This window comes from Watersipora subatra, chromosome 4 (genome assembly GCF_963576615.1).
Source record: "Watersipora subatra chromosome 4, tzWatSuba1.1, whole genome shotgun sequence".
Taxonomy (NCBI): domain Eukaryota; kingdom Metazoa; phylum Bryozoa; class Gymnolaemata; order Cheilostomatida; family Watersiporidae; genus Watersipora; species Watersipora subatra.
The window spans coordinates 56366406-56378182 of NC_088711.1; the positions used below are offsets into that span (position 1 = coordinate 56366406).

The 11777-nt window shown below is 35.1% G+C and overlaps 1 protein-coding gene across 1 annotated transcript in view; it reads right to left on the bottom strand.

The window, feature by feature from the left end:
* Positions 1–8203, bottom strand: part of LOC137393252 (dynamin-binding protein-like) — a 51266-nt gene extending 43063 nt beyond the window's left edge. The window contains exons 1-5 of the mRNA XM_068079713.1: positions 8099–8203; positions 4772–4937; positions 2077–2217; positions 523–550; positions 167–294 (exon numbers count right to left, since the gene is read on the bottom strand). Coding sequence (XP_067935814.1) covers positions 167–294; positions 523–550; positions 2077–2217; positions 4772–4937; positions 8099–8203 — 568 coding nt within the window. The remainder of the gene's footprint in view (positions 1–166; positions 295–522; positions 551–2076; positions 2218–4771; positions 4938–8098) is intronic.
* Positions 8204–11777: the final 3574 nt, after the last annotated feature.

Consider the following 11777-nt stretch of genomic DNA (forward strand, 5'->3'; position numbering starts at 1 on the left):
TATGATTCATCTAAAACTCGTTCACCGATATATTAGATGCTATGCATAACAATACTAAAATTCTATGCAGAAGCAAATGCCTAAGATAAAAAGTGAAATTTTGTACCATTGCAGCAAGGTCAGACAACTACACAAAGAACAGAATTTAGAGCCATCACTATTTTACCTATTAGCCAATCGGAATCCTCCTCTCCAATCACATGAATGATATCACCAGCAATAAAGCTAAGTTCATCATCTAATTGAGCATTTGACCCAATGACTGCCCGAACCCGGTATAACACCGGCTCGTTGCTGTTTGTAGATACTGGCAGAGGTACGCAGGTGCTTGCTGCTGTAAATGGCATAAATAAATCTACAGACCAACGTGAGGATTCAAGACGAACCAGAGGCACATAACAACATCAAGAATAAGACTGAAAGGGAACGGTATTAAAGAAGATTATCTCTAAAAGTAGATTTTATCAAAGTGGCTTTTAGAGAATAGTAACAGAAATTGTCTTCTCTCTTTGTTAATTTTACTGTGATAAATTGTTGATAAGAATTCCAACTAACGTTATATACTAAAAAGTAGTAAATATACAGAGAGATGACACAACACTGAAAAGACCAACATTTTTAGTAGTCTCTGGGTTAATCCAAACATATGACACGCCTTGTTGAAATTTGATCTGGAAAATTTAACACTTCAGTATGTTTATATTTCAAGTAAATGCAAAAATCTTTTTGCTCTTATATAATAAGGTGTTTCTGTCTAAATACAAAAACTTGTCAACTTGCAGTCATTCGATACCAACTGACAACAAGTAGAGACTTCAACTAGCAAGTGCCAAACAGGATTAACAACTAGTTATGGGCAACTAGCAAAGTGCAACATCAATCACTGGCCGTAATGGGCAACTAGCACTAAAATTGCTAGCGTGTTACTAATTCACATACGAAATTTGAAATGATTAGATTTCAGAGTGAGCAGCTTGTAAAGCAGTTTTTGTTGCCTGTTATTTCAGTGCAGCTGTAACAAATTGACACGCTACAACATGCAACACATAACTCAGTGTTTAATAAAAAATAAGAGCACAGAATGCAAATGTAACATTTACAGCAAATAAGACGATACAGTATAAAATGTTGTTTATACACATCTGTTCAAGTGTATCTACTTGAAGTAGCCTGTCAACTTAATGTAGTGGAGTGATGAGTGTGATATAGTGCTGGCGACAGCATTGTCTATAGCTTGGTTGAATGACTCATTTGACTATTTGACAAACTTATTTGAAATAACTATTTGTCACTTCTTATTTTAATCAGGTCAGGTCAATGTTTTCATTTAAGTGGAATTAGTGAACTGTGGCCAATATTTACTATGTTACTAACAATAACAATAGTAATAACAAAATACAGTCACAAATTGGTTTTTAAAGATGAATGTTTGTCAGCTTGAACTAAATTTGTGCAACTAACTACATGTTAAAAGTTAATAGTGTTTGCCTACAAGGCAGACCATATTGATTTGTGTTTAGTTCAGCTCCGATTTACTCTTCAAAACTAACTGCTGGTGCAATTAAAAAATTAAATGTGTGGCTATCAAATTAAACAAAATAGCTTTAAACTTCAAAATTTTGATATGCATTCCAAGTCATAAAAAAATGTGCAGTAAAAGTGTTAGATGTTAAATCACGTGATTAATTTAAAAACATTAACTTTTTAGTTATTCTGGATCACAATACATATCGCAAAAGCAATTTTATTGTTTAACAAATGCCTTTTCTTTTAACTTTCACTTTGTCAATGTTTAGCTAGACAATGTTGACAGTTAAGAGGAGATGGCAACAGGCTGAATTAATAACAGATACAGTAAAACCTCTAATTGAACGCCACCTCTATTTGAACGCCACCTCCAATTGACCGCCGCTATAGAAGAAAGGTTGAAAAATAGAGTGTCATGGCATTCAATCACAGGTTTTACCATAGCTTTTGTAAACCACTAGTAAAAGCATGCATAAGCCATCAATATACATCTATCAACACAGCTTATACTATCATAGGCTCTCGTTTACTAGAGGAAAGAAATATTACCTGCAGCAGATGTGGGTGATGCTTGGTCAGATTTGAGTGGTATCTCTTCTGCATGTGTAAGCGGGAATATTCCAACTTTGCCATTGAGATGGCCTCTCCACCAGTCAGCATTCACTGCCTCCAGGCCAACAATGATCTCTCCTGCGACAATTTACATTAACCATGGTCAATTAGAGAGTCATTGTACCTAGTTTTTGCTTGCTTAAGGTCATGCAAAAGTAAAATATAATGTCAGAGAATGGATAAACTAAGAGAGATAAGACTACACATTGATAAGCTTTCGTTGTCTTTCTACCAGGAATGTGTCAAAATGACGAGCAACTTAAAATCGCTAAGTATGGCCTTACTTCCACAATTTATTATCCAAACATATTGCAATACATCTATAATACCAACAAACACAAAACAGTGATGACCATGTATCAACAACTGTCTGTATTAAGGAGAAGTGAGATCATCTTAAACCAGATTTTGGCTACCAAACCCTACACAGGAAGTGAGATCACTAGAGAAATGTCGCGAAGTGTGGCGAAAGAAACCTATGTGCCCAGTTGATTTGGTACTGATGCAAAACATCGATGTAGAAACATACTCCAGACTGCATGAATAAAATGACGGAAATGTCTTTGGGCAATCTTGCAAATCAAGCATGCTTTCAGAATTTTGAAATTTTCTCAAGATTATTCCGCTGTTATCAGGATAACTGTATCATTTTTAGTTAATACCAATGACTAGTTCACTCAAAGACAAATTACCAATAAAACCTTGTAACAAAATTCCACAAGTCAAAGTGATAGGTTCATTAAACCATAACTGCCACGTACAACTTATCGTATTTTCGAGGTAAATCAGACACGCTGACTCCGATTTCGTACTCAAAATAAAGATTGATCCACAACTTTCAAAGTAATGAAGGCTTTTTACAGCGTTTCAATATCGGTATCGAAAACAAGACAATCGGCACAACAAGCTCCGCCCATAAATACGTGACATACGCTAGCTTTTTAAGAACGGAAGTTAGGGATGTTTAGTTCAATTTAGAATGATAGAGATGGGTGTCTCAAAACCCATTATTATCTAAATTCAGCCTTCAAAATAATCTCAGTCTTTTATGAAAGGTAGATAAACTATTATTAATTGCTCGTAGCTTTTTACAGGATGTTTAATAGGCTGAACGCCAAGAAAAATGAGCTCAAAAAAGAGCGATTATATCACAAGCTACCGTTGTTATCGCACTTTTATGAGCTCATTTTTAAATATGCAATATTGAATAGCTTATCTACCTTTCAGAAAAGACTGAGATTATTTTGAAGGCTGAATTGAGATAATAATGGGTTTTAAGACACTCATCTCTATCATTCGAAATCGGACTAAACATCCCTAACTTCCATTCCTAAAAAGCTAGCATACGTCACATATTTATGGGTGAAGCTTGTTGTGCCGATTGTGATGTTTTCGAGACGGATATTGAAATGCTTTAAAAAGCCTTCATGACTTTGAAAGTTAGTGGACCAATTTTTATTTTGAGTACAAAATCGGAATCAGCGTGCCTGATTTACCTAGAAAATACAATAAAAGTTGTATGTGACGGTTATGGTTTAAGGTTTCATTAGGGTTGAAAAATTCATTAGGGGAGAGCATCAATATGATTGGGCAGTTATACACTTTTGTCCTCTCCTATTGGATAAGGCTAGATCTATGCTAGGCCTATTTGTCAGTCATTCGCAAAAAAGAAATTATGTCGGCGTCATCCTAGTTGAAACCGGAAAGAATAACCAGAGAAATCTTTGAGTGATGACCGACAGAGATGACAAAACTATTGTTTTGTTTTATCCTGTTCGTCTAAAGATTCGTCCTGGTGTGCACTCAGGACGAATAAGTTTTAATGAGACCAATAAGTTTGAATGCTGAGCGATGATTTCATTAAACAAAATATGTCATACAGAGAATAATCCAATAGGAATCATACAGACAGATCATCCCCAGTTTTCATCACTCTATGTTATTAATAAGAATATGTCTATGCTACTAACCAAATATTAATATATTGCATTATGGTTTGGTTTTTTACTAAAGCATTCTCGATGTGCATAAAACCTTCATAGTATTAATATTTTGTCAACCTGCAGCAAGTCCCTGCTTTACAGATACAGTATATAGCAATGCTATATTATAAATCTATAGCATGTCAGCTAACAATAACCTCACCGTCGCCGCTATGCCACTTCAAGGCTTCGGTTATCTCATACCCCCCTCTTTCTTATCTTATCCAATGACATGTGTATTGCAATATTTAATACCACTCTGTTTCCATGGCATGGATTATACGGATCCAAAATTGTGTGCACGTTAAGTGGCTGAATTATTCATGTTTCAATAAGTATTCACAGGTTGACATATGAAATTCTAGGTCAGAGATCATAGCGGCGTACTCCTGTCTCGCTGAGCAGCACACTTTTCAAATAGGAGCTACTGAAGGATGGAAATGTTTAAAATGGAATTCCTTGCACTGAATTTTCCTGCGCAAGTACCGTTTCCATCTTTAACAAGCATGAAACATTCGATAAAAATTTGCGAGTAACAAAACTCACTTGACTAGTGAGTTTTCGCCATTTACGCCTTGCAGATGACACAAACTTGTGAGTTAATCGTGTCATGGAGACATAGTGTATGTCAGAAGAAATACATGAAATACCTGGGTTGATAGCCAAATCACCGGCTTGCAACTCAGGAAATGTATCCGTGGCTACAAAGACCTTGCCATGAGTCGGCAGCGTCACAACTGGTAGCTGCTGCACAAATGCTGCCGGGAAGTTGCCAACTCTACCATTGTAGTAACCTGTTAACCAGTCCTCATTTACCTACAAGTAATCAACAGCCAATGAAAGTCTTGAATTGGCTGTTCACAGTAATAAACTACAAAGGTAGTCACTGAGTATGTATGGAAGAGGCGAATTATTACACCCAATACAATTACTATACATATTATTAGCCAGTAATCAAAAACATGCTTTTAATTTTAGCAAGAAAGGTTAGATTATCACAGAGCTATACCTGAGAACTAACTCTATGGAGAGAACCATACACTATGAGAGAGGATTAACTCTATGAGACAGCTCTAACTCTGAGAGAGGATTAACTCTATGAGACAGCTCTAACTCTGAGAGAGGATTAACTCTATGAGACAGCTCTAACTCTGAGAGAGGATTAACTCTATGAGACAGCTCTAACTCTGAGAGAGGATTAACTCTATGAGACAGCTCTAACTCTAAGAGAGGATTAACTCTATGAGACAGCTCTAACTCTGAGAGAGGATTAACTCTATGAGACAGCTCTAACTCTGAGAGAGGATTAACTCTATGAGACAGCTCTAACTCTGAGAGAGGATTAACTCTATGAGACAGCTCTAACTCTAAGAGAGGATTAACTCTATGAGACAGCTCTAACTCTAAGAGAGGATTAACTCTATGAGACAGCTCTAACTCTGAGAGAGGATTAACTCTATGAGACAGCTCTAACTCTGAGAGAGGATTAACTCTATGAGACAGCTCTAACTCTAAGAGAGGATTAACTCTATGAGACAGCTCTAACTCTGAGAGAGGATTAACTCTATGAGACAGCTCTAACTCTGAGAGAGGATTAACTCTATGAGACAGCTCTAACTCTGAGAGAGGATTAACTCTATGAGACAGCTCTAACTCTAAGAGAGGATTAACTCTATGAGACAGCTCTAACTCTAAGAGAGGATTAACTCTATGAGACAGCTCTAACTCTGAGAGAGGATTAACTCTATGAGACAGCTCTAACTCTGAGAGAGGATTAACTCTATGAGACAGCTCTAACTCTAAGAGAGGATTAACTCTATGAGACAGCTCTAACTCTGAGAGAGGATTAACTCTACTAAATAATTTCCACTCAGTAAAAGACCAAAGCGAATATATGTACTAACTCTGTGAAATATTTTAATCTCTATGAAAGAGTGTTAACTCTATGTAGAAAAAACTTGAACACTATGGGAGAGCCTTAACTCTTTAAACCAAGTATATGAACTTGAGGGGTAATGAAATGAACAAAGAGAACCAGTGTAAGTGATATAAAGCAGCCACAAATTTAACAATCTATGCATTCAGCAGTTTACACCGCTGTAGAAATTCTTCCTCTGAAGCAGCTGAAACATCTTACAAAGATCCTAGATGCTATGTGAGACAGCATTCAGTGATTCACCCAGCCTGCATCGAGGCATCCAAACACAAAACTATATAGCCACAAAAGGTCTGGCATACTCTATGTACTGTGATGCTCCCCTGTATGCCTCACTAAACCCAGGAGAGGTTACTGAAGACTATAAATTTGAGTCTGGCATGCAATGGAGTCAGAGCATCAGCTGATGACAGTTGACCTATTGTGTAAGGCAGCAAGCTAACACCAGACTGGCTCTGGTCTTCTCATTAGATGATAACCCAGTGAATACATGTATGTAGGAATAGCAATGGGCAAATCGGTAGGAATAGCAATGGGCAAATAGAGATCAAACTACAAGAGCTTATCCAGATACTGAACTGAATAATCAATATTCACTAAAAACTAACCTGATCCAGATATTTTGTGTTGCATGGTTGATTGGTTCTTTCTCAGCAGAAAAACAAACATAAAGTAGGCATTTATTGATTTATGAGTATTCTTCAAAGCCATTTAAATTTGTAATTTTGATTAATAGAAGTATTCTACTGCATTCCTGGCCTGTGATTAACTGTAATAATTTCTGCAAATGTAGATATGACAGTATTATGGGCATCCTGACTAGAACAAGAATGTTGCTCACTGAATTTATCAGTTACATTGCTCAGGTGTGAATGAAAGTCCCTTATCAGTATGAGAATTCAATAGATATTCACACCTCAAAGATGGAAACTTATAGTTCATTTTATATACTAGGGCGGTAGGCTTTGATACTACATGTACTAGCATAATCAATAGGAGACTTGTAGGGAGTATGTGGAGTTTCAGATTTATTTATGATAATAATGCAGATGTACTGATGTCAATAATGATGCCATGGTCAATGCATCTCTACGGCAACAAGCTAACAATTTAAGTAATATAACTGTAAGTAACCCTATAATCAAACCTAATACTCCACTACCTATAAGAGTACACTCACCAATGTCAACCAGTGTTAATTTTCAAGACAAACCAATACCGAATCTTTGTATAGTAGGTAAATAAGGTCGTCAGCGTAACCTTGCAATCACTAATTGAAGGCTTCAAGGCAGAGAATGCCCAAGTCAAGTGATAATATGTAAATATCCTTTTCAATAGGGCAAAGTTAATTTTTACATCTGATGTTGTTAATTGTCTAGAACACAAGAAAACGTCACATGGAAAATTACCAAACAATGTCCAAAATGGCCATAGCAAAAATGGCCATGTCAAAAAGGACCATATCTAAAATGACTGCCTGAAATGGCCATATCAATGGGATGTCTAAAATGGCTACAGTTAAAATGGCTATATAAAATGGTCATATCTAAAATGAGTGTATAAAATGGGCAGATCAGAAATGGGCTTGGGTAAAATGGCCTGTTTAAAATGACCATGCCTAAAAAGGTCACATATTAAATGGCCATGTCAAAAATTGCTATCTAAAATGGCCATGTTTAGAATAGCTGTCTAAAATGGCCATATATAAAGTGGCTATCTGAAATGGCCATATTAAAAATAGCCATGTCTAAAATCGCTGTCTAAAATAGTATTTATACTGAATAACTGTTGTGAAAATTCCCCTTGGTGCTTTTAGCACTGGACCCTAAATAATAAATGCTACCCACATACACCAATATTTACTATGTAAACCACATTTAGTTCATTATTCCATGCCATTGATCAGACTCTAATCAACCTGGTCGATTCTACGAATCATCTTAACAAGTCAGCCGACCCTCAAAGCATGACTAAGCTAATCAGTGCCTACATTTGCGTGAGCTTAGCCTACATTCAAGAAATGCTTTATAATGAAACATACCTGGGCCAAAACTTGCAGGTATGTGTCAGCGGTCAAGGATACTTCGTCAGGCTCTTGGGTCTCAAAATCGTAAAGCACTCGGCAGACTTCAACTCTCTGAACCATACTCACTTGAGCCTCATGTCTAAAACATTATCTTACTCGAGTTAGAACTTACAGGTGAGTTAGCCGCCTCCATAAGTATGTCATCAGTTTGTGGTGCTGACACATACAGTCAAACCTTTACATACAGAGTTAATCTATTCCAATATTTGATTTGTATGTCCAAACAAACCTATGTTGGAGCAAATACTCTTATAAGAATACATTGTATTTGGCTTAATTCATTCCAGAGCCTAAAAACACTGATCAACATTGAAATAATTGTATGTAGCATTAAAAATGCATTGCATAAGATTATATAAAAATTAAGTAGTAAAACCTAAATTATATGTCAAAACTAAATTAATGAAAAAGAAGGTAAAAGGTTAAGGTAAGAAGGTAGAAGGTTTTGTTGCATTAACCTAGCGAAACCTGAGTGAGAGTGGAGGCTTGAGTTTGAGTAGGTCTAGTGGGAAAGTAAGTAATAAAAATATACAGCATTGTTTTTGTAATGATGGACACGATTTTTTAATTTTTACAAGCTTTAGGCCTATTATTTTTACGTGCAAAATTATGTATGGAGAATCAGAGATGTCACATCTTGGAAATTACTTTGCATGTCTAATAATATATTTGCTCACACTTCATTGTTTCAAAAAATTCCTAAGTTTACGTTTGATTGTAATGGTAAAGGGGTACCTTGTTCCATAGTTATTGGTACTAATTACAGCTCAAAGTTCTCTGATTCTGCACTTACCTCGAGTTTAGTCAAATCACACAATTTCAGATAATGAAAAAAAACACTCTAACAATGAAAATGGTTGACACAAAAATGGCCGTATACTTTGCTGTATGCTCATCTGAAACATCTTAACTGAAAGCTGTCTTTGCAGATCACAGATTTAATTTTATTGCAAATGTTTAATAGCTTTGTGGCAAACATTGTCAAGTCCTACTCACCAGACATTAGCCTTATTCTTCACTATCTAACACCTAGCTCAAGTTGTTAGATGAAAATGCTAGCTCTGGTGTTTTCTGTCCCACATATGATTGCATGCCATGTTAAATCAATGACAATAAAATAAAATTATACTTTATTTAAGCAAACGTTGCTTAGTATTGTAAACTCATCGGCTAGCTTCTACGTTACACCTTTTAAACATAATTATCCTGCTGTCTATTTTAATTAGAGATAAATCGTACTTCTAGTGCAACTTATTAAGAATCCGACACCAATTTGGATCTGATTTATACAAAATAGCTTACATCACTGCAAAGCTGATACACTTTTTTTGTAATTGTTTTCATGTGGTAAAGATTAGTTCCAAGGAAGTGCACAAAGAAATACTAATTATTTTAGTATACTTCAACTTCAATACATAAAAATACAGATTTTTGCTGGATCATAGGTGTAGAACGAGCAAAAGATCATTCTATCATTTGATGCGGTTTATGTCTATGACGTCTATGATGTCAGCATCGTATTTTTTCATTAGTGCTAACTATGATAGAGCTTTTAAACAAAAGTTATATGTTATCGTTCTTTCATAAAAAGTAATTGGGAACTTTTTTTATCAAATTGACTGTTTTTACGGTTTAATTTTCACTATTATTTTAAAAAGGTTTTTCGGCAACTTAGTCTAAAGTGAACATACTATTGTGATTAAATAATACTTGATATTTTCTCTTTTCCACAAAAATGCCACTTTAGACGAACTGTTGCACTTGGAAAATTTTTCAGGTGGCATTGTAACTATGGGCAGCATTTTCATTATTCAAAAAAATTTTTGTACTTCTCTGGTTTTATTAGTTACTTAATTCAGTTAAAGTCAAATGAGTGCGTTACTTGTTTAAAAGTAGCCAGATGTAGTAATATAGTAAGATTGGTGGAAAGATTCTAAGATCTATTAAATAGCCTGATTTCCGATGACAACACACGGAGTTTGAGAAATATATATATAGATTGGTGGAAAGGTTTAAAGTAAAACTAAAACTTCCATTAGCTAAATAATTGGACTGGCTAACATTTTATTTGCACACATGCTAAACTAAACATGGCACATTTCATAGATTTGTATTACCAGCACAAAAGTAATCAGCTGTGAATTGATTACAAATGTTATAAAAATTGCTCTGTATCGGTTTACAGTTTTGTTAAAATACAGTGCTATAATACAGCCAAAAAATTTGGATATTTGTAACAATGATATAAAAGTTTATTAAAGTACACTCAAATTGGGTCACATGTCAATGACCACTAGTTGGTTGAAACATTCCGTTGAGCCATATCACACAGACATTAATACACACCTTTTGGAGTTGTTCTCTTAATTGGACTTACTTGTAAATAATTGGACTGGTATGCATAAAGATGATAAAATAAAGATACTTGAAATATGACAAATAAGAATATTTTTAGAACTTGACCATATGGTATAGAGCCATTAGGTTCATGACTAAAAACATTAGCTGAATTGGACAATTGGTTTTATCACACATTATTTGTTAGCTCAAATTCCAAAAGACTTTATTATCATTATATTTTCAAACAGCCCAGATTAGTTTTACAGCATGTACAACTGATTTAAACTGGACTAGCAAAACAGCTACTACAAACATGCCATTAAAACTATATTAAAATACTATTAGTCTAGTAGTTGATAGCAACCATATCTCATCATATTCATTAGTCTATATCAAAAAACTTGAGAAGTCTATCCCGATCGCCCACAATACAATGTGAACTAATCAGGTTGCGTGATGAACTGAATCTTTGACACTCGCAAAGCATTTCTATTAATTAATCAGTTTTTCATTGTGTGTTTCTCTGTGTGGGCTTGTAGTGCGTCTGTTAGTCTGCATAAACTTTATGCGTTTCCACACCTTTGCGTCAATTTTATCCAAACTTCACATGCATGTGCTCCGTGCCTTCTCATAGATCGCCAAAAACATTTGGTTTCAAAACTCTGTTTGGTTCTTAAAAACCAGTCTCTCAAACACCCACCTACAGGCTACCTGATTAGAAAAGAAAAAATCCCGTGTGACACCAGGCTTACTGCTTCTTTTTGTTTAATATCAATTTCCAGTTTTAACTAGCAGCCATTTATTTAGGTGTTTCACTGTATTTCTATTGACTACTTTGAACACAACTGCAGAAGATGACTAAACAATTTAAACACCCATAAAGGATATTTTTGTTTTAATCTGACTTTCAAACTCCAATAATATGTTTATTTAAAAAAGTATTTCTAGCTAAAGAATTATATTATTATTAAGATTATTATATCTGGAGTCAGTTCAGATTGTTTAAGTACTTGAAAGTAGCCATTTAAAAAATGCATTTCAAGAGAACAATTCTGACTTACCTCTGCAGCTTTACAACAGTGTAGAAAACAATTTAATTCTTATTAAAATTATATTGTTTTTCAGCGGAGATTGATTCAGCGGAGATTCATGGGTGCACCGAGCTCGTTACACGAACTAAAGCCAATCTAGTACAGCATGATGCAGACAAGGCATTACATCTACCTACCACATGTTTTAAAAGAAAAGGGTAAGGCTTGGAGCGATATGTTAGTACGTCTCATTAAAAATATAA